Source organism: Callorhinchus milii, unplaced genomic scaffold (genome assembly GCF_018977255.1).
Source record: "Callorhinchus milii isolate IMCB2004 unplaced genomic scaffold, IMCB_Cmil_1.0 Scaffold3, whole genome shotgun sequence".
In the NCBI taxonomy this organism is placed as follows: domain Eukaryota; kingdom Metazoa; phylum Chordata; class Chondrichthyes; order Chimaeriformes; family Callorhinchidae; genus Callorhinchus; species Callorhinchus milii.
In genome coordinates, this window is record NW_024704744.1 from 72,293,154 (window position 1) to 72,315,801 (window position 22,648).

At 49.6% G+C, this 22,648-nt stretch overlaps 2 protein-coding genes across 8 annotated transcripts in view; one reads left to right on the plus strand and one right to left on the minus strand.

Annotated features, from left to right (window-relative positions):
* Window positions 1-5,241: 5,241 nt before the first annotated feature.
* On the minus strand, window positions 5,242-11,416 carry mrpl14 (mitochondrial ribosomal protein L14). 6 transcript variants are annotated; one of them, XM_042332663.1, is made up of 3 exons: window positions 11,359-11,416; window positions 7,219-7,293; window positions 5,242-5,863 (listed from the first exon to the last, which is right to left on the minus strand). In XM_042332663.1, the coding sequence occupies exons 2-3, from the start codon at window positions 7,284-7,286 to the stop codon at window positions 5,497-5,499; spliced, it is 435 nt and encodes a 144-aa protein (XP_042188597.1). In that variant the 5' UTR covers window positions 7,287-7,293; window positions 11,359-11,416; the 3' UTR covers window positions 5,242-5,496.
* The window catches only part of LOC103179195 (CSC1-like protein 2), an 84,911-nt gene continuing 73,600 nt past the window's right edge, over window positions 11,338-22,648 (plus strand). For both annotated transcript variants that reach the window (XM_042332977.1, XM_042332978.1), the window contains exon 1: window positions 11,338-11,413. The gene's annotated coding sequence lies outside the window, so the exon portion shown is untranslated. The remainder of the gene's footprint in view (window positions 11,414-22,648) is intronic.

Consider the following 22,648-nt stretch of genomic DNA (forward strand, 5'->3'; position numbering starts at 1 on the left):
TTTTTTTACTTTATCTTTGGGGAAACATTCGTACCCCTCGAGATGAGGTCAGCACCGCGAAATGGGTGAAACAACGTAGCATGTGATGTGCTGCCGATCACCAACCTGTTGACATCATTGTGCCTCAAAAGGTTGTGAGTTAAAACCCCAAAAGTTTTTGTTGTTGGGGGCTTTGAGCTCACAAGCTAGGCTCTCCTGTTTGGCTCCCGTCAGCACCTACTCACCTCAGGCACTGACAGCATCACCATCCATGGTTGCACACTCCACCTTACTAAGCCAGTCCGGAACTTTGGGGTCTTGTTTGACCCTCAACTATCCTTTCTATCCCATATCTGTGCCATGACCCGCTCTGCCTTCCCCCATTTCGGCAACATCGCCCGGCTCTGCCACTGTCTCACACCGCAGGCCGCCAAAACCCTCATACACACCTTCATTACATCGAGGCTCGACTATGCAAACTCACTGCTTATGAGCCTCCGCAACTCCTCCCTCCACAGACTGCAGATCATCCAGAACTCTGCAGCCTGTGTCCTCTGCCGCATCAGGCTCCGCAACCCTATCACCCCCATCCTCGCCTGACTCCACTGGCTTCCCATCACACAGAGGATACAGTTCAAGATCCTGGTCCTCACCTTCAAAGCCCCCCACAGTCTTGCTCTCCCCGTCCCCACCTCTGCGACCTCCTAACCCACAACCATCATGCTCACTTCCTCCGCCCAACGGGCTCCGGCTGCTTCATGTCCCCTGCCTCGTTTGCCCCACCATTGGCGGGCGGGCCTTCCGCCACTCTGCCCCCGCCTTCTGGAACTCCATCCCGCGGTCCCTCGTCTCGCCCCCTCCCTTGCCACCTTCAAGACCCATCTCAAGACCCTCCTCTTCGACCGTTCTTTCGATCTCCCTGCTTCCCCCCTGCCCACCCCGACCCCTACCCCCAGCTCAGGTCCGTAACTCTGTTGTTGTTGGCCATCGCTGTGTGCAAATTGGCTGCCGCATTCGCCTACAAAACACAGTCACCAGAACAACAACAATTATATTTATAACAATAACTTGCATTTATATAGCAGGGTAGCCCCCCGGAGCACTTCACAGTGGTACCTTTCACGTTGGAAAGACGTCCCAAGTCACTACACTTTACAGAATATCTGTGAAGCGCTTTGAGACGTCTTCCAGAAGTGAAGGCCTGATTTCAAATGTAAGGATTATTATAATAATAACTTCTCCCACTGTTTTGCTGAGTATGCTGCTGATCAGCACTTTCAGACATTCATTAACGTAGATGTCAGTATGTAAATGTAAGTTGCAGTTGATGATGATAAGGAGGTGTCAGACAGTGTATCACTCTTATATTTCTTCTGCACAGTGTACTGTGGTGCCAGCACACAGTGTGATTGAAAGCCATGCTACGTGTGGATTTGCTTGTGCTGTTTGTACATCTTTGATACATAGAAAAGTTAACTCCCGAGATAGCTGCTGTATCAACTGCGATGAAATACGAGAGACGTGACCACTGACACTTAGCCCACACAGGACTATTGCTGACTCTGTGAGGAACAGCTACTGCACACAATTGACTGCCACGTTTCGCCCAAAAAATATACAATTCACTTTACAGTATATTCCGTCTCAAAGACGTGATAAGGCACTATACAAGGATTATTATTATTATTATTATTACCACATTGTGTGAGATGGACAGTGTTAACACAGTGTGTGAGACAGACATTGTTAAATCTCTGAGCGTGGACGTGCTAGATGGGAGCATGGCTTTGCTTGGAATCCAAGCATTCCGTGGGAGGATCCGTGACACTGTATACAGCACCAAGGTCTTCCTGCAGCCCATGACTTCCCTGAGCTCAATCACGTAGGCTTTCCACTGCCTCAGCCCAGCTTTATTATATCACCTTCCAAAAATTTCCTACAGCCCATTTACTGCTCTATTTTTCTGGCTCTCACTGGCAATACAAATAATCCTTACATTTGATAAAACACCTTTCATGTCAGGAAGACATCTCATAGCGCTTTGTAGGATGTGCTGTAAAGTGTAGTGACTGTGTTTTGTAGATGAATGCGGCAGCCAGTTGCGAATAGCAATGTCTCACAAACAACCATGCAGTGAGTGACCAATTTTATTTGTGGATTGTTGTGGATGACACTGGGAGAGAGAAACTGCCCTCTTTTTCAGGTAACGCCATGGGATCTTTAACGTCCACCTGAACTGGCAGACAGGACCTCAGTTTAACATCTCACCTGAAGAAAGTTAGTTCTCACCCAGGACTTGATGTCTGACAGACATTCTGTCAGGACAGCAGTGGTCCTGGAATCAAGGGTGGAGGCAGAGAGGTAGAGTTGGGTGCCATCTGCAAACATGTGGAAGTTGATCTCATGTCTACGGATGATGTCACCAAGAGAGAGCATATAGATATTGAAGAGGAGGGGACCAAGGATAGAGCCCTGAGGAAAGCTACACAAGACAGTGCGGAGGCGAGATTAGAAGCCATTTGTGGAGATAAAGTGAAGGCAGTGTGAGAGGTACAATCTGAACCAGTCAAGGATAAAGCTGAGAAGGTTGAGGTGAGAAGCAAGGCGGTGGATGAAGATAGAGTGGTCGACAGTGTCGAAGGCAGCAGAGAGTTCAAGGAGGATGAGGAGGAAGAGGGAGCCCTCGTCACAGATGGACAGAATGTCATTTTTCACTTTTACCAGGGCAGTTTCTGTGCTGCGGGCGACATTGAAACCCAATTGGAGGGGTTCAAGAAGGTAGTGGCGGGAGAAGGAGCGAAGCTGAGAAGCAACAACTCGTTCCAGGACCTTGGAGAGGAAAGGGAGATTGGAGACGGAATGGTAATTTGGAGTAGAGTTTGGAAGGGTTTTTTAAGGATAGGAGTGATGATTATGGTTTTTAATGGTGTGGAAACAGTACCAGAGGACAAGGAGAGGTTTATGATATTTATGAATAGAGGGGTTGATCACTCACTTCATGGCACAAATAGCCATGAAGTGAGTGATCAATTTTATTTGGGGGGTTGTTGCTCAGGACAGAGGGAGAAACTCCCTTCTCTTATGGAATCGTACCATGAGATCTTTAACATCCACCTGAACAGGTAAACTTCTCACCCAAGTACAGCAACTTTGATAATGTGGCACTCCTCCCAACATTGGACTGGAATGTCAGACCAGACTGAGTTCAAATTCCCTGATCTGGGACTTTAATTCATAATATATTACACCCAATATATCTTTGATACAAAGAAAATGTAACTCTCAAGAATGCTAATAACTAAGCCAGGCTGCCACCTGTTGAGACAACTGAGGTCAGTGTTGGATAGAGAGAAATCCACAGGGAGAAAGGCAGTCCCAAATGGAATGACAAGAGAGGTCTTGAGTGAAGAGACATGGTAGCTGAAGGCTTGGCCTCTGATAGTCTAGTGGGTGGAAGGAGTTGAAAACACTAAACCTTAACCTGGCTCAATCCATAGATCTCTCACCTTTATGTCGGAAGTTTGTTGGTTTAAACCTTCACTATGCTGTGAGGAGTCCTGTAGCATAGTGGTTAGAGCACAACAGCAAATTGTGCAAGGCAGTGTCCCACAAACAATCATGGATTGAATGATCACATTTTTTTGCGGGCGGAGAGATTGTTACTCCCGGAGAGCGATCCGCCAATTAACTAACGACCAGGTTCCTACTTACTGCTAGTTAAAGAGAGGCACGTGGAGTAAGGAGACTTGCTTAAGGTTTCGCCCGGCCCGGGAATCAAACCTGGGTCCTCTCGCTTGCCTCTCGCTAACCACCTCACTACGGGACTCCGGGATTTCAGCGTTATCAAATTTTATTACAAATAAGAGACTGAGAAGCAGGTTACTGTTGTGCCCGTGTTTGTGTCTCAGTGCACAACTTAAGACTTTTCCTTCAGCCTCAGCCATACTGAGTGAGCACACTGGAACCATCCAACTCTGTCCATTCAGCCGGCAAGACAGAAAATCGTGTGCAAGTCTGCCCTCTGGTGGACAGAGGAGCTGCTCGCCATTCACAGTTACCAATTCTCTCACTTTAAAACTACAATTCTCTGAATCTCAATTATTAACCAGCTTTATCCCACCCCTTGCACTCTCCCCTTCACCTCACAGCCCCTGCCTCTTGCCGCAATCCTGCCTACCCGCTGTCTAGCTGGTCAAGCAGCAGGAAGCTTTCTGGTGCTTGTAATGTGTGGTTTTAGCTGGTTAAACTAAACTCCTACTCCGGGACTCCCCGAAGCCTCGACTCTCGTCAACCTGTGACTAATACTCTCTGGGATAGTTGCATACGTCTGTGGAATGTACTCTGTAGGCATCCGATCCCTATCTGATTGAGGGATGGTTCTTCGAACTTCTCAAGCTGGGTCCAACGACTTGAGACGCCCTCCCGACATGCAAGGTGTTATATAAAAGCAATTTGTTGTTGTTGTTTGGTGCTGTCAGAGCTGTAGACAGCACATGAAGGGACCTGCCAGAGAACTGCACACACAATAAGCATGGACCAAATTAGCCATATTCCGAGTCAAGTCCTCAGTTAAAGCCAGAAAATAACAACAAATTGCCTTTATACAGCGCCCATCATGTTGGGAGATTCCCACAGTGCAAAACCGTCGAGGGTTTGCACCTGAGTCGGTGGTTGGATTCGGCGAGGTGGGTGAGGAAAGATGACTAAAGGCCTGGTGAACGAGAAAGGTCTAAGTGACGGACCTTGAAGGAGGCGAGGGAAGGGCCGAAGTGGAAGGACTCCGGAATGGAGTTCCAGAGCATGAGGACAGAAAAGCTGAAACCCTGACAGTAGGTTGGGCAGGGGATGTGAAGCAACCGGTTTGGTAAGGGAGCAACCGGTTTGGTAAGGTTTTAGGTCAGAGAGGTAGGGTTGGGCGAGACCGTGGAGCGATTTAAAAGAGAGGATGAGGATCTTGAACTTAACCCTCTGGGGGTGGGGAACCTGCGGAGCTGGGGGATGATGGGGTGATCGGCTCCCAGAGCCTGGTGCGGGAGAGGACATGAGATACACCTGGAGAGAAGAGCTGGGGAGTCCGGTGAGCACAGTTGGTGGTGTCAAGCAAGGACGTGATGAATGTGTGGATGAGGGTCTCAGCGGCCTTAGAGGAGAGGTAATGGTGGAGGCGGGCGATGTAATGGAGGTGGAGGAAAGCGTTGGGAAGTCCGGCGAGCAGAGAGTTGGCTTAATCTAGCCTGACGTGATGAAAACCATAGATAAGGGTCTTTTTTTTCTTTTTAAATTTTTTTTAATAATAGGACCTTCCCACACAGAGTGTGGGTCTGTTTAGTCATGTTCCCACAACACAATGGAGCAGAGATCCAGAGACATAGACGTTCACTGGCCAGAGGCTCTGACAAGTCCAGTCACTGCACTATGACGGCAATTCCCAGTTGAAGAGGTTGCAGTCACGGTAACGAACGTGAGGTTTATCAAACTCTTGTTTTGGGATGAATTCCCCCTTCCCCCCACCTCCTCTCAGACAAATCTCTGAGCAATGGCAAGCACTTTGGAATACTCGCCCTCCTTGCTTCGGAGCTCACTGGGTAGCGGCACCTTGATGCGTGTCCCGGTGGGATTGCCGCTATCTTCGATTAACACTACGTTGTTGGAGTCAAAGCGGGCAGTCATGCGGGTGCCCGGCATGCGATGGCCGACAATCAGGGCCTTCTTCTTCTGCCCTTTAATGGCCAGCAGGACCTTGTCGCCCACCTTACCCACACCGTTCTTGGTGTACACGTGGATGCATTTGGGAGGCCGGTGGTATGGGGTGTTGCCCAGGGAGCTGTTGTCCACCACCCGCACACGAGTCATTTTCTGAAGGGCCGAGCAGGCTGCCGAGGCACTGAAACCAGAGGCACCAAACACAACTGTCTCAATAATAATAATAATAATAATAATCCTTGCATTTGATATAGCGCTTTTCACGTCGGGAGGACGTCCCAAAGCGCTTCACAGAATATACTGTAAAGTGAATTGACTGTATATTTGTGGGCGAACGCGGCAGCCAATTGCGCACAGCAATGTCCCACAAACAGTCGTAGATTGAAAATGACCAATTATTATTGTTTTTTGTTTTTTGGAGGGATTATTATTAGGCGTGTGGAGTAAGGAAACTTGCCCAAGGTTTCGCCCTGCCTGGAATTGAACTCAGGTCTCTCGCTTGCAAAGCGAGTGCTCTAACCACTGAGCTACAGGACTCCACTAATCTAATCTATTGATAATCATAATGGTCCTTGCATTTGACATAGCGCATTATCACGTTGTTGAGACGTCGCAAAGCGCTTAACAGAACATACTGTAAAGTGAATTAACTGTGTATTTTGTTTGTGAAACTCAGCAGCCAATTGCACATAGCAGTGTCCCACAAAGTCGTGGATTGAGTGACCAAATTATTATTATGATTTTTTTGAAGGATTATCCCCAGAAAGCGATCTGCCAATCGACTAACAACTGGGATCCTACTTACTGCTAGGTAAACAGCGGCATGTGTTTAGTAAGAAACTTGCCTAAGGTTTTATCCCGCCGGGGATTCTAACCTGGGTCCTCTCGCTTGTGAGGTGAGCAAGAGGACCCTCTGCATCTCCTTGGCTTAATGAATAGCCTCTGTGTTACAGATTGTTCTCCAGATTGCTGATCTGAGACTTCTGGCAACAACTGTTGGCAGGGGTTACCCGGAGTCTGAGTTTGTGAACACAGGTTCAGACATCCACAGAAATTCCCAAGCCTTGGCCATTGTCAACCTGCGCTTAATACTTTACAGAATTGGGTAAGCAGATGTGTCCCTCCAGGGGAGAGTGCACATTCCATTCCAACAAGCTCTCTCTGGAATATCCATGTGTAGGTGGGATGCATGGAATTCTCAGCTTGGTTTGGATACTCTTAAGCATGGGGATGGGCATACACCAGGTTCACCAAAATCAAATCAAATCACAGATTGTACCAAACAAACATGAGTGCCCAACGTACGTGGAGAGCACTGGGAGAAACTCCCTTCTCCTTCCCGTGAGGAATCTTTTAACGTCCTCCAGAACAGGCAGACAGGACCTCATCCAAAGGATGGCACCTCCAGTGACGTAGCGCTCCCGCACCCCCCCCCCCGCCCCCTCAGTACAGCAATGGAATATGAGTTCAAAGTACGGGCTTGAACCCAATGAAACTGACACACCAGCTGAAAGAGAAGCAGAAGGTGAATGATACCTGAAGGTTCGGCCGAGGACTTCAGTTGTTCTAATCAGTGATATGATGCTTCTCCTGAACATCGCCATGGTGCAGCTTGGAAAGCAAATAAAATGCCACTGAGACAAGACAGGATTATCGACATACTAATCACAAAGGAAGAAATCACAGAATTATCGAATCTTACAGCAAAGAAGGACGCCATTCGATCCATAGTTGGTGTCTGTGCCAGTTCTTTGAACGAGCTATCAACTAATACCACTCCCCTGCTTACCCTATAGCTCTGCAAATGTTTGCTTTTTAACTACTTATCCAATTCCCTTTTGAAAGCTATTATCGAATTTGCTTCCACCACCCTTTCAGACAGTGCATTCCAGACCGTACCAACCCTCTGGGCAAAAAAATGTTTCCTCGTCTCCCCTCTGTTTCTTTTGCCAATTTTCTTAAATCTGTGTCCTTTGGTTACCGACCCACCTGCCAGATGAAACGGTTTCTCCCTATCCACTCTGCTCTAAAGAGAATAATCCCAGCCTCTCTAGTCTCTCCACGTAACTGAAGTCCCTCATCCCTGGTATCATTCTGGTAAATAAGAAAAAGTACACTGAAAACTATCCACGCATTTGGTCCAGCTCCTTCTGCATGACGACATCTCAAACCGCTTCACAGGATTTAGTGTAAAGTAAGTAAGCGCTCTGAGATGCTGCCCTGCGTGAAGGGCGCGATATAAATGCAAGTTATTGTTGTAAAAAAAAAACCGGCTGAGCCAGGCTGCCACCAAATAACATCCAAGGACCTGGGTATGAAATTCCTGTATAAATTTCTTCACATGGGAACCGAAGGAGACTGTTCCACAATTTATTAAAATATTCTTAAGTGTTTTTTAATCCAATTTTCCCAACTTTTCCTTTCATGTCACAAACACCTTTGTTTCCAAAGTATTGTTTACTTTGGAAACAAATCAATCCCAATTGATTCTTCCTTTGTGACTGTATATTCTATACGTACACAACCTTGAGTCTGAGGAAATTTTTTCTGATCTCTCTCCTATGCATGCTCTTTTCTCCATACAGTCCAAGAATGGCACACACTCCCTTCTCTAATTATAATAATCTTTCTATTTGATATAGAGCGTTACATGCCGTTGAGATGTATCAAAGAACTTCGCAGAATATACTGCAAAGTGAATTGACTGCACATTTTGTGAGCGAAAAACAGCAGCCTGTTGCGCACAACTGTGTCCCACAAACAGTTGTGGATTAAGTGACCAATTTATTATTATTTATTTGAAGGGATTATTACCCCTGGAAGGCGATCTACCAATCGACTAACAACCGGGTTCCTACTTATTGCTAGATAAACAGAGGCGTGTGGATGAAGGAAACTTGCCAAAGGTTTCGCTTCGCCCGGGTATTGAACACGGGTCCTCTCGCTTGCGAGGTGGGTGCTCTAACCGGTACGTTACACGTCTTGTGCGTGTATAGCAGGTGCGTAGACCTCTGCTCCCTGCACCCCCCCACCCCAACGCGCCTTAACTCTGCATCCATGCGGAACCCAACGCTGCTAATCTCCTCCAAAACCCTTCTCCCGTTCATACCCTCTCTTCCAACTCAAGACTGCCCTACCATCAGTGTCTGAGTTTTCAGCCACGAACACCCCCAACCGATACTCACTCCCTAAATACCATTGTTTTAAACGCTCTCTTTTAAACCTGTCTTCAAAAAAAACTCCTGAAAAGCCCGGGCATGGAGAAGAATATCATGGGGAGGAGGTGGGAGCCAGGGTTCGGACATTTTCTGCCCGAGAGGCCTGAATCCTGGCCAACAGCCCTTCAGGTGTCAGCCTGACTCATTTGGCAATACTTTTACCAGAGTGAAAAGGTTGTGGGGTTCACGCCCCACTTTGTTTTTTGAGTTCAGTCGAGATGGATACTGCAGTGCGCGCGGGGCCGAGGGACGCGCTGCCCGGGGCCGAGGGGCGCACTGCCCGGGGCCGAGGGGCGCCCTGCCCGGGCCGAGGGGCGCGCTGCCCGGGGCCGAGGGGCGCGCTGCCTGGGGCCGAGGGGCGCGCTGCCCGGGGCCGAGGGGCGCACTGCCGGGCGAGGGGCGCCTGCCCGGGGCCGAGGGGCGCGCTGCCCGGGCCGAGGGGCGCGCTGCCCGGGGCCGAGGGGCGCGCTGCCCGGGGCCGAGGGGCGCCGCCGGGCCGAGGGGCGCGGGGCCGAGGGGCGCGCGCCGGGGCCGAGGGGCGCGCTGCCCGGGGCCGAGGGGCGCCCTGCCCGGGGCCGAGGGGCGCACTGCATTGCCTGGAGGAAGACACAAAACAGAGTCTGGGCTGCAGGTTAAGGTGGACATTAAAGATCTCGTGGAACTATTGGAGGAGAGCTCCAGTGTCCTGACCACCAATCCTCCGGATATAATACTGATCATTCACTCATGGGACACTCCTCACCTCCCCTCCCCCCACTCCCTCCCTCCCTCCTCCTCCCCCCTCCCCCCACTCCCTCCCTCCCTCCCCCCCCTCCCCCTCCCTCCCTCCCTCCCCTCCCCCCTCCCTCCCCCCCTCCCTCCCTCCCCTCCCTCCCTCCCTCCCCCCCCCTCCCTCCTCCCTCCCTCCCTCCCTCCCCCCACTCCCTCCCTCCTCCCTCCCTCCCCCCCCTCCCTCCCTCCCCACCCCCCTCCCTCCTCCCTCCCTCCCCTCCCCCCACTCCCTCCCTCCCTCCCTCCTCCCCACCCCCTCCCTCCCCCACCCCCTCCCTCCTCCCTCCCTCCCCTCCCCCCTCCCTCCCCCTCCCTCCTCCCCTCCCCCTCTCCTCCTCCCTCCCCCCTCTCCCCTCCCTCCCTCCCCACCCCCTCTCCACTCCCTCCTCCCCCCTCCCCTCCCTCCTCCCCCCCTCCCCTCCCCTCCCCCCTCCTCCTCCCCCCTCCTCCCCCCCCCTCTCCCTCCTCCCCTCTCCCCTCCCTCCTCCTCCCCCCCCCTCCCCCATCCCCTCCCCCTCTCCTCCTCCCCCACCCCCCTCCCTCCTCCCCCCCTCCCTCCCCTCCCCCACCCATCCCCTCCCTCCTCCCCCCCTCCCTCCCCACCCCCCTCTCCCTACCCCCTGACAGTGGCCTACCTCAGGCCTGAGAGCGGCCTACCCCGCCAGCCTATCAGTGTGTGTGTGGGGGGGCAATCGCCGAGACACACACACACACACACACACAGAGATGAAGATTACCCGCCCGAGTGCCGGAGTGAGGAGGCCCGAGGCCCACCAGCCGCACACTCACACACACAGGGAGGGAGGGAGGGAGGGAGGGCCTCGCTGTCCCCGTGCTGATGAATTGGGCTATTTTCACGCCCGATTGGGCGGGTTGGTCTTGTGCTGCACTGAGAGCCTCTGGGGACCAACGGCAGCGGCGCGAGCCTCACCTTCAAACATTTTTAAAATCTCTTTCCAAGAAATGTGTGTGTTCGAGTGTGAGTTTGTGTGTGAGTGTGAGTGTGTGTGTGTGTTCGAGTGTGTGTGTGAGTGACACTGTACAACACACAATCACCTGCAGACACTTACAGACAGACCCGACACTCACACAGACTCTTAACCAAACATTTCTATGTAATTAACGTCGTTATTGCCCTTATTTCCCCCCCCCCCCACCCACGAGGAAAATAATCCCCTTCCCTCCCCCCCCACCGCCCAAAATAATAATAATAATTCGGTCTCTGGAGCCGAGGCGGGTGTGCGGGGGGCGGGCGGGGTGTGCGGGGGGGCGGGCGGGGTGTGCGGGGGGGGCGGGCGGGGTGTGCGGGGGGGGGGGCGGGCGGGGTGTGCGGGGGGGGCGGGCGGGGGGTGGGCGGGGCGGTCACTGAGCAGTTGGTGCCATTGTTCAGTTTAATTTTAAAAAATCGCCTAAAATGGGCGTGAAACCCGCCCAAAGATAGCGGCGCTGAGGGCGGGCGGGAGAGGGAGGGAGGGGAGTGGCGGTGACGGTGACGCGGGGGGACTGCTGACCCTCACACACGCACGGCTTGTTTACAGCGGAGCGGGGCCGCGGGCCGGGCGGCGGGTCAGACACACAGACCCGGGGAGAGAGAGAGAGAGGGAGAGGCCCGGGCGGGGAGCGGAGAGACTCCCCCCCCACCCACTCCACCCCGCAGACATACATACATACATACATACATACATACATGGCGGCTGAGGCGGCGGGGCAAAGGCTAAAGGCGAACAAGCGGCTCCGGTAAGGTGAGTGCGTGGGGGGGTCTGTGCGTGGGGGGCTGTGCGTGGGGGGGGGCTGTGCGTGGGGGGGGGGTCTGTGCGTGGGGGGGGCTGTGGGTGTGTGGGGGGAGGGTCTGTGCGTGGGGGGGTCTGGGTGGGGGGGTCTGGGTGCGGGTGGGGGGGTCTGGGTGCGGGTGGGGGGGCTCGGGTCTGGGTGCGGGTGGGGGGTCTGTGGGGGGGTCTGGGTGCAGGTGGGGGGGGTCTGGGTGCGGGGGGATCTTTGTGGGGGGGTCTGGGTGCGGGTGGGGGGGGTCTGGGTGGGGTGGGGGGGTCTGGGTGCGGGTGGGGGGGTCTGGGTGCGGGTGGTGGGGCTCTGGGTGCAGGTGGGGGGGGTCTGGGTGCGGGTGGGAATTATTTGCGCACAGGGGATTGCGCACACGTGTGGGAGGAGGGGATTGCGCACACGTGTGGGAGGAGGGGATTGCGCACACGTGTGGGAGGAGGGGATTGCGCACGCGTGTGGGAGGAGGGGATTGCGCACGCGTGTGGGAGGAGGGGATTGCGCACACGTGTGGGAGGAGGAGATTGCCCCTCGCGTGTGGGAGGAGGAGATTGCGCACACGTGTGGGAGGAGGGGATTGCGCTTGTGTGGGGGGGGGGTGGGGATTGCGCACGCGTGGGGGGGGGGTGAGGATTGCTCGTCCGTGTGGATGGTGGGGATTTTGCACGCCTATGGGAGGGGATTGTGCGCAGGTGGGGGGGAGTTGTGTGTATGGGGTGGGGGGGCTGTGTGTGTGTGGGCTGTGAGCACACGCGTGTGTGTGTGTGGGGGTGTGCTGTGTGTGTGTGTGGGCGGGCGCCGGGGTGGGGGCTGGCTGGGCGCAGGGGGCTGTGCATGCGGGGTGGGTGGGGTGGCTGTGCACCGGGGGGGGGGGGGCTGTGGAGGAGGGGCTGCTGTCTATGTGTGCGTGTATATGCGTGGGATGGGGCCTGTGGTGGGCTGTGTATTGGGGTGAGGGGCTGTGTCTGCTCTCTGTATGTTGAGTGGGGGGCTCGGTATGTGGGTGGGAGGGGTGTTCCGGGTCTGCTTTGAAAACTTAGGGAAAACAGTTGCACCTCAAGGCCACAATATTGATCCGGTGAAACCTCCTCCCTGGCTTCCTTCGTGTCAGCGGTATTGTTTCTGCTCAATAATTGCTGAGTCGTCGCCGTCTCACACGCAAATGACACACAATTTGTGTATTCAATTCTTTTAGAAGGCAGTTATGAACTTTTCCCTACAGTTGTATCTGATTAGTTCCTCCTTATCCGATAGTTAAATAACTGCATCAAAAGGTTTTCTTTTGTCATTTCAAGTCACTTCTGGAAATTTTATTTTGTTTCTTTTCCTCTTTTTCGCAATATCTGGACAACACAAAAGCCTGGAATCAGACGTATTTTCTCTTTTAAATTTTATCAATAATAATTTTTACATATTCTGTGTTGGTAATTCAACTGATTGCCTTCTTTTCCGATCAGTCACTGGGGCCAGGGGGCACTGGGGGCAAAGCCCAAATGGGTAGGGTGATCCTAGCTGGAACAGCAGCGGGAACGTTTGCCAGCGATATCAATGGCAAGGTACGTGGTTCGACTCCAGCAGTTAACACCAAGGAACACTCTGGGGTCCCCAAGCCTCGGCTCTTTCCGACCTGCGCCTAATACTTTCTGGGATTCGATAAGCAGGATGTGTCCCTCCTGGGAGAGAGCGTGCATTTCATTCCAACAATCGATCTCTGGGATTTCCATGTGGTAGGTGGGATCCATGGAAATCTCAGCTTGGTTTGGGTACTCTTTAACACGGTGATGGGTTTCCGTATGTGTCAGACACCCAGCTGACCAAAAGAAAAAAAATTCCCTTTTTTGACCTGGGGGTGTGGGGAGGGGGAAGAGAGAAGATTCGGGGAACTTTTCTTTGGTGCAAACATTCGCTAATCTGAGGGATTCTCCGCGTGGGGGTTTCTGCGAAGTGGTAACCAGCTGATTCTGGAGAGCATAGTCACTGTTCCAGCCTGCGACTGTTATGTGAATTATTTATCAATATTCTCCTGCTTTTAAGTAGTAATTGAATTTCAGCAGGTTTTGTGGAAGCCTCTTTACGTGGTTCTTTGTTGATTCGATACGTCTTCCAGCCCCTCGTATTAATAATTGATGGCTGTTCATATGATCAGCAGCCCGATCTGTCCTGTGTTTTCTGAACGGTTTCCTTTCATCCAGTACTGTGCCTATTTATCCTGTTCAGGATAGTTTTCTTGCTTGGAGGCGTTGCCAGTGTCACCCGATGAGGGGTAATACAGAGTGCTTTTTTATATTCTCCAATCTCCTTTCACTTTTGTCTCCTTCATCTCCTCACATTTGCCTGTGTCTGCAATTTCATAGGTAGCCCCAGTACCTGGCCTATGTGCTCATCCCTTTAAGGAATATCTCTGTTGTATATTAACTGGCTGTTTGACCATTAGGAAGGTAGGAAGAAAATAACTTGCATTTCATACTGCAAAATGTTTCAAAGCACTGATTGATTTCTGTAGAAGACACGTTTACCAATAGTTCTGGATTTTCCAAATGGATTTTCAGGAGGAGCAGTCTGGCTCAATTGGTCGAATGCAGGGCTTGGGTGGCATTGTCGGAGGTGCTCTCCACTGGATAAGATGTTTAACCCTCTGACTGTTCAACAGCAATGCCTGAATTCTCCATTCTCCCCTTGTAAACCCCTGAGACCAATTTCTCAACCCAGCTGTGACCAACAATAACAATCATTTTAATTTCCCAAACCTGCCCAGCTGACTGGGAGCCCAAGCTTTTTTTTTGGGGGGGCGGGGGGGTTGAGGAGGAGATACCGTCCAAAACCAGGATCAATGTCTGGTGCTTGTGCTGTGGTGAATCGCAGGGTTTACAGACCGTAAACTCAGGTCACGTGGGAATGGAAGCCAGTCCACAAAGTAACACTTAACAGCTTTTTTCTCCTAGGAGTGTGAATTATTGTGTGGTTAGTAACAGTTTCATTTTTGATTGCCAGATTTTTTTTTACCACCACCTGCTGCCTCCGCTAGACTGGCTCTGGCCTACTGCATGTCCCTTGTGCCCCTCCGTTCCACCATCGGTGGCTGCACTTTAGCCACTACGTTCCAAAACTCTGGAATATTCTTTTTCTTCTTCTGCCTTGCCCTTTCCTTCCCCATTTTCAGATCACGCCTGAAGACCATCCTCTTTGATGGTGCATATGATCACCTCCTACCGACTTGGTGTTGTGCTCTGCCATCGTATAGCGTATTAGTCAACTGACCATCCTTTTGGCTGGACTCTCTGGTGTCAGATTCTACATACTATTGAAGGCTGACCCTTGTGTCTTGCAGTCTAACAGAGGGCTGATCAGAGGGCACACGTATCCGTGTACTCTCCGCAGCTGTAGCCAGTGGTAACAGTGAGGAGATTTCCTTAGTGAGTTCTATTCAATCCACCACCCATCTCTAATAATTGGTAAACAATATGGAAATAAATAACAAACACGCAGTTGCCATATAGATATCCTCTTCAGAATTGCTGGGCGTGGGCTAAGAATATTTAGGTTGCCTTGGAAATCCTATGAAAGCTTTTAGCAATAAGCAGTGGTGTGTGATGCTTTCAGTGACCGTACCTGAATTCATAGCCCATGGAACATTAACGTGCTGACAATAAGGTGCCCGTCTACTCCCCTGTGGGCTCCGGTCTGCTCCATGTCCCCAACCCGACTTGCCCACCCCACCATTGGCAGTCGGGCCTTCAGCCTTTCTGCCCCCAATCGTTTGAAACTCTTTCCCACAGTCCCTGTGCCTCGCCCCTCCCTTGCCTTCTTCAAGGCCCATCTCAAGACCTTCCTCTTCGACCATGCCTTTGATCACCCTCCCCCTCCCTGTCCTCCACCCCTCCTGATCCCAACCCCCAGCTCAGGTGAAAATCCTTGATTGACCAATGCCTTGGGACGTCCTCCCAACTTGAAAGGTGCTGTAGAAATACAATTTGTTCTTGTTTCAGTGTCACAGGTAACTGATCTCAAGTGTAGCAACTATTTATCGGCAAATGTGACAAGTCAATGTATTCAGAGTTTTGTCCCACAAAACAAATGACCAATTTATCTGGAGGATTGTTGACTGACCCAATCATGTCACATCGTGTATATTCTGAACAGGCAGACATGATCCCGGTTTAATGCCTCAACCAAAAGAGGGAATCTCTGACGAGGCAGTGCTACACCTCAGTGTTTGGCTGGAGTGTCAGCTTAAACTGAATTCAAGACCCGACTTAAACACGTAGCCTTCTGGTGACTAGACTCTTAAGTCGTGTTAATTCTTTTCCCTCAGTGTCTGCCTCAGAAGCTCGCTTGTTCAGGCTAATATCTCCTGTCCTCCAGGTAAATATCCAGAACTGAGCAGAACCTATAGGACGCCAATGGAGAGTTGATATGTACCGTATATCTGGAACAATGTTAATCCTGCCTCGGTAAACCTTCTGTAAAGATTGCCTCCATTGAAGCAGCTGCCTTTTCAATTGGAAGCCTCAGCTTGGCACAGTGCCACACTGCAGCAGTCTGATGGGTATTTAAAGCAGCTTTGTGAGTTTATTTTAGATGCTTTCAGTGTTCTCTCCTGTGTCCTGCTTCAAAGACGGCGAGGAAAGAACTTGTGTTTTCATAGCGCATTGTGACACTTAAACATCTCAAAGTGCTTTACATTTTGCACACAGCAGGGTCCCATACACAGTAATTAAATCTGTGGAAATCTTGACCAGGACACCAGGAGAAACTCCTTTCTTGTTTTGAGTCTTGTGGGATCTTTAACGTCCCATCTGAACAGGCAGATGGAAAGGTCAATGGGACGTTTCATTGAACAGAGTCAAAACTGTAACTTTTTAAAAATGTCAGTGTCGACAACAGCAGCTGGATGCTTGTATTCCATTGAATAAGGTAATCCAGGCTCGGAGCCATTTCTTTTTGCAGGTATATTTAGTGCATAATTTATTCTGTCTGTAACTTTGCATAAATTCATTTTACTGGATTGGAATAGCTGGGGGAGTGTTGGGAGCAGTAACGACGTTCCCAGCCAATGCCACCTCTGTCGCAAACTGATAAATTCCCTTTAGATATATTTTGTACGTTGGCAGTTTGATGATTGTGTCTAAAGTTATTAGGACCGTTACAAGTTGCAACCTACAAGCTGCTTGGTTACGTAATGATGCAATGAAAAGGGATTGATGGCTGCCAGCAGGACCTTGTGATTGGAGTGGGTTTCTTTCAGTTTTTCAGATTGTTCTTTCCTCCCTAAGTTGTTGATGAATCCTTTCTCCTATAGGATATTTGGGCTCTTTGAGTTGTAGGTTGTTGGTGCTTTCCCATTTTGTCCCTCACTGACAGCATTCCGTGTCAGGTGTTCACGGTTCATGCGCACCTGCCTTATCCCCTAATCCTAGTATGTGACGTCTTCTCTTGCTATAATGGGACACCCATGTCCTCTTTCTGAATAAGGTCAGAGTTTCAGTGATAAGTCAGGGACAGGCAGGGAATTCTAACGTGGAGAGAGATTCTCGGGCTGATATTAAAGGGCCAAAGGCTTTGTGGTTCCATTTGCCTTTACAAGCAAAATGTTAAAGATCCCATGGCGCTAAGAGAACAGGAAAGGGAGTTTCTCTCTCTTGCTATCCTGGCCAACAATCCCCCAGATAACATCGGTCATTCACATCATGGCTGTTTGTAGGGCATTTACAGGAATCCTGTAGCTCAGTGGTTAGAGCGCTCGCCTTGCAAGCGAGAGCACCTGGATTTGATTCCCGGGGAGGGCGAACCAGTAGGCAAGTTTTCTTACTCCACGCACCTCTGTTTACCTAGCAGTAAGTAGGAACCCAGCTGTTAGTCAATTGGTGGATCGTTTTTCCGGGGGTAATATCCCTTTTAAAAATAAATAATAATTTGGTCTCTCAATCTGTGACTGTGGGACGCTGCTGTGCACAATTGCCTACAAAATATACAGTCACTTTATTCACTTTACAGTATATTCTGTGAAGCTCTATGACACGTCTCGAAAAAGTGATAAGCTGCTATATCAAATGCAAGGATTATTATTGCTCCACTCATAACAGTGTATCTTGTTATTAGATATTATTGTTACCCCAGTACAGTGCTGGGGGTGAGGGCTACACTGTCAGGTGCCATCTGTCCTTTGGATGAGACGTTAACCGAAGTTCCGTCTACCTGTTCAGGTTGGACTTTAAAGATGGCACTATTGGGAAAGTTTCTGGTGTTCTGCCCACCATTCCTCCAAATAAAATCGATCATTTGGTTCATGGTTGTTTGTGGGACATTGCTGTGTGCTGATTGGCTCCCACATTTACCTACAAAAACAGTCGCTGTGCTTACCAGTAAATCAAATGCAAATAAAATGTTTGTTATCTTCTCCGTTAGTTGTTTTACCCAAGAGCTCGCTGGCAGCAAAGTTGTGTAATCAGTTTATGTAACAACAACAACAACAAGATTCCATTTATAAAGCGCCTTTCACGTCAGGAGGACGTCCCAAGGCGCTGCACAGTTGGGTCATGACCCGAGCAGGGGGGAAATGGTCAGGGTGAGGGGAGGGAAGGGAGGGAGCGAGGAGGGGGGAAATGGTCAGGGTAAGGGGAGGGAAGGGAGGGAGCGAGGAGGGGGAAGAGAGTCGAGAGGGGAGCTGAAGGCTCGGTCAAAGAGAAAAGACATGCAGTAAGAATTAGGTGCAAATCTTTTCAGCATTAATTTAATACCTATAACGGGGACTAAACCTGCATTCATTCCTTACTCCAGTTTAGCGAAAGAGCTTCCACTGGAAAGTTGCACTGGTAATATAATCAAAGATCCAGCTTTATTTTATTGTGCAGCCCTATCGTTTGCATGGTAAAATGATACTTGTTTTGAATTGATGTTTTTGTGGTAATCAGTGATGTAAATTTAGGAGATGAAAGTGCTTTCCTTGTTCCTGGTTCCGAAGTAATGCGAATAAAGGTAGGGCGATGTTCTTAGAAAATAACTTGGAAAGGTGTACTGTCTAATGAGGAAGATATGAGTTGATCGAATGGAAACTGGTGCGTTTTCTGCCAGAGCTGGGTGAATGAATAAATGAATTGCAATTTCTAATGTTTTACTCTAAGGTGGTATGGAACTGTTTCTTGTCGCTCACCAGGTTGTGAAACCTGCCCAAGGTTGTTGGTCCAATGCTTCAATGCTTTATTTAGTATGGAAACAGCTGCTTCCTTTTCTTGGAATCGCTTGCACTTATTTATCTACAATCTTCCTCCAGCATAACAGTGTGAGTTTAGGGGGTGGCTGGTGCCGTGGGTTAGCCCACAGTCCTTTCACAACTGGGACTCGTGTTTAATTCAGCCCAGACTGACCAAACACCCTCTGTATCGAGAGCACATGAACATTTTAGATTCATTTTAGATTGCTGAGCACACTCTCTGTCCTGTTTGTATGAAGTATTATAATAACAGCAAAAACAATATTATATTTAAATAGCGCCTTTCATGTCGGAAGGAAGTCCCAATGCACTGGACAGTTAAGGGTTTGCACCCGAGCTGGGGGTTGGAATCAAGAGGGGTTGGGGGTAGGAGGGTGACCGAAAGCACAGTCAAAGATGAAGGACTTGAGATAGGCCTTGAAGGAGGCAAGGGAGGGGTGAGGCGGAGGGACTCCGGGAAGGGGTTCCAGAGGGTGGGGCAGAAAAGCTGAAGGTCCGACTTCCAATGGTGGGACGGATTGTGGGGGGGGGGGACATGGAGCGAGCCAGTGCCCGCCAAACTGACATGACATTTTTGGGAAAAAAAGAAGGGAGTTTCTCTCACCCGGTCCTGCCCAACAATCCCCCAGATAAAATTTGTCACTCACACCATGGCTATGTGTGGGTCATTGCTTTGCCTCATTCACCCACAAAATACACAGTCACTTTACATTACAGTATATCCTTTGAAGTGCTTTGAGGTGTCTCGACTATGTAATATGGCGCAATACCAAATGCAAAGATTATTATCATATTCATAATATTAATAAAAATCCTTGCATTTGATACAATATTATTAGAGTACTGTAGTTACATTGCAGAGAATGGTTTAAGTGAATACCTTTTGCCTGTAATAGACCAATTAGTGCAGACATTGAGAATCGATGTCTGTGGTGCACCATTGGGACTTGGGCTCAGTCTGTTCTGACTCTCTTCATTTAGAAACCTCAGCAGCCTTCAGAGAATGAAAGCTTTGTGGACTAAATTAGGCCGTCTGTGTATTGCAGATCGTTTGAGAACCGATTCTGTAGCAGCCTCAGGCTGCCGGGCTGTGATCCCTTCCCATATTCCGCTTACAAACGATTGCTCCTGTGCAATTTCTTCCAATCTGCAACTGTTTTCTTGGTAGTCTGGATGTGCGTTGAATGACGTGTGACAATGACGTGCATGAACTCCTTGAAATGTTGTCTCCTGAGGTCCTCGCAAGTGCACTGCACCCTCGCAATCTTGCTTCAGGCATCTGCTCACGATGTGCTTAGTTAACAAAATGTACAAGTTGCAGCATATCGATATCAAGGTCCCTTCGCTTGTTTTCAAATTGCCTCATGCCCTTGCACCTCCCTACCTCTCTGACCTGCTTAGCCCCCCACTCCACCACCCGCTGCCTCCTGTTTGTCCATCAACCCCTCCGCTCCACCATCTGTGGCCATGTCTTCAGCCACTACATCCCGAAACTCCGGAACTCTCTCTCAATCACTCTGCCTTGCCCCATCCCTCTCCACCTTCAAATCCTGTCTGAAGACCTTCCTTTTAGTTGTCAGACTCTGTCGATGTACCCCGGGGCACTATATAAATGCAAGTTATTGTTGCAGTTGTAGCATAAGTTAAACCTTGCTTCACTTTAATATGTGTCTGCAAACAAGCAGCTCTGTGATGGGGAGGAGAGAGAAAACCTTCCTCATAAAAGTACAGAAATGGGCCATTCACCCCTTGAAGCCTAATTAGCAATAATAAAAATCCTTGCAATTGATATAGTCTTATCATCCCGTTGAAACATCTCAAAGCGCTCCACAAGATGTAGATTGACTGTGTATTTTGTGGGTGAAATACATTAGAAGGTTTAAGACCCATGTTGGGATTTTAAGCTCATAGTCCAGGCTGACACTCCTATAGTACTGGGGAAGCGTTGCATGGTCCTTTGGATGACACATTCAATCAAAGTTCTGTCTGCTTGCTAAAGGTCCTGCGATGCTATTTTATAACAGCATCAGAAATTCCTCCTGATATCCTGGCCAACAATCCTCCAGCAAAATTGGACAATCACTTCATGGCTGTTTGTGAGAGACCTTGCTGTGCACAAATTGGCTCACGTTCACCTGTAAATAGTCACTCACTTGACAACAATTACCTGTGAAGCTCTTTGAGACATTACAGAATTATATTAGCGAACTGCGATCTGTTTTGATTTAACTTGCAGTGTCCAATGTTACTTTCAACTATTGTATTCATCCCTTCCCCATTGTCTTTATGAGGCACACCGAAGTGTTAATTTATGTGAAAGGTAGGTGCCTGCATCAGATGGCAGTCTTAGCTGTCCGTTGTGCAGGAGATTTGCAGCTTATAACCAGAGTGAATTCACTGCACTGCTTTTTTTGATGTTATGTAGAAAGTGCTGCCATGGAAACTGAAGCAGAGGGATGCATCAGCGCTGAAGTGAGTCATTGCGTTGCAGCTCTCTGTCTCGCTTTCCAGTCGCATACTGAACTGGGATGTGCCTGCTGACTTTCAGGAAAGAAGCAGTACATGGCGAGGGCATTAGTTGGTGAATAAGCCATGAAATTTGCACCAAAATGTACATTGGAATGCTGCGATCGGACCCGAGAATTAAAAATACAGGAGTTGCTGTGCAATGAAACTGACGTATAAGAGGTACATTATCAATGACATGTTCTATCTGTTCTGTGGCTGGCAATCATTATTTTGCATTTACATTTACATTGCTTTTCATGCAGAAGGTCTGAAAGGTTTGACAAACCTGATGCACGGCACAGAGTACATAACCAAGCGATGTAACGATGTTGATCAAAGGAACCATCAAACAGCATTTTAGGAGGTTTTTAAAGACAAGTGAGACAGGTAGTGAGGGGAAGTGATATTTCCGAGTTCCAGGCTGGGTGGCATCACCATTGAGAGTGGAGTGAACAACAGGCTAGTCAGGAGGGCAGAGAGTATGGGCAGGATAGGCAGGGCAGGGTGGGTCTGTGGAGGGATTTAAAGGATCCGCTACAAGGATCTTAATCTCGATCCTCAGAAGAACTGGGACCCAATGGACTTTGGAGAAGATTGGGAGAAATAGGTTTATAATAATAATCCTTACATTTGATATAGCACCTTATCACATCTTTGAGATGCCTCAAAGTGCTTCACAAGAATATGCTGTAATCTAAAGTACAGTGACCGTATGATTTGTGGACGAAGCGCCGCAGCCAATTGGCACAGCAGTGTCCCACAAACAGTTGTGGATTGAGTGACTAAATTATTATTATAATTTTTTTTTAAGGGACTATTACCCCCAGAAAAGTGATCCATCAATCGACTAACAACCAGGTTCCTACTTAATGCTAAGTAAACAGAGGCATGTGGAGTAAGGAAACTTGTCAAACGTTTCACCCTGCTCAGGATTCAAACCGAGGTCCTTTTACTCACGAGGCGAGTGCTCTAACCACTAAGCTACAGCAATCCACAGTCCTGTTTACAGAGCTGTCTGTGGAAACTACAGAGTTTTGGAAGAATGTCGCCAAGAAATCTAAGAAACCACTATGAGAAAATGTAACTTTGAAATGCTGATAGCTTGGGGTATGATTGGATTTGTTTAATTCGTGAAATGTTAACCTTTGGTGACACAGTGCATTTCCTGTTCACTGCTCTGAGGAGTGTTGGCTGCGATTTTCTATTCAGTGATTGTTTCATGGAAAAAAAAGAAAAGCAGCCCTGTACACTGCTGAATAGATGTTGAGGAGCAGCAACGATAACAGCTTGCACTTATATAGCGCCCTCCATGCAAGGTAGCATCTCAGAGCGCTTAACAGTGGCGGAGCCTGACTCTGAGCCAAGGGGGGAACTGGCCATAAACACGGTCAAACAGGAAACTCTTCAGGCAGGTCTTGAAAGGGGCGGGGGGGGGGGGGGGGGGGGGGCAAGGGGGACGGATTGAGGGAGAGTATTACAGAGT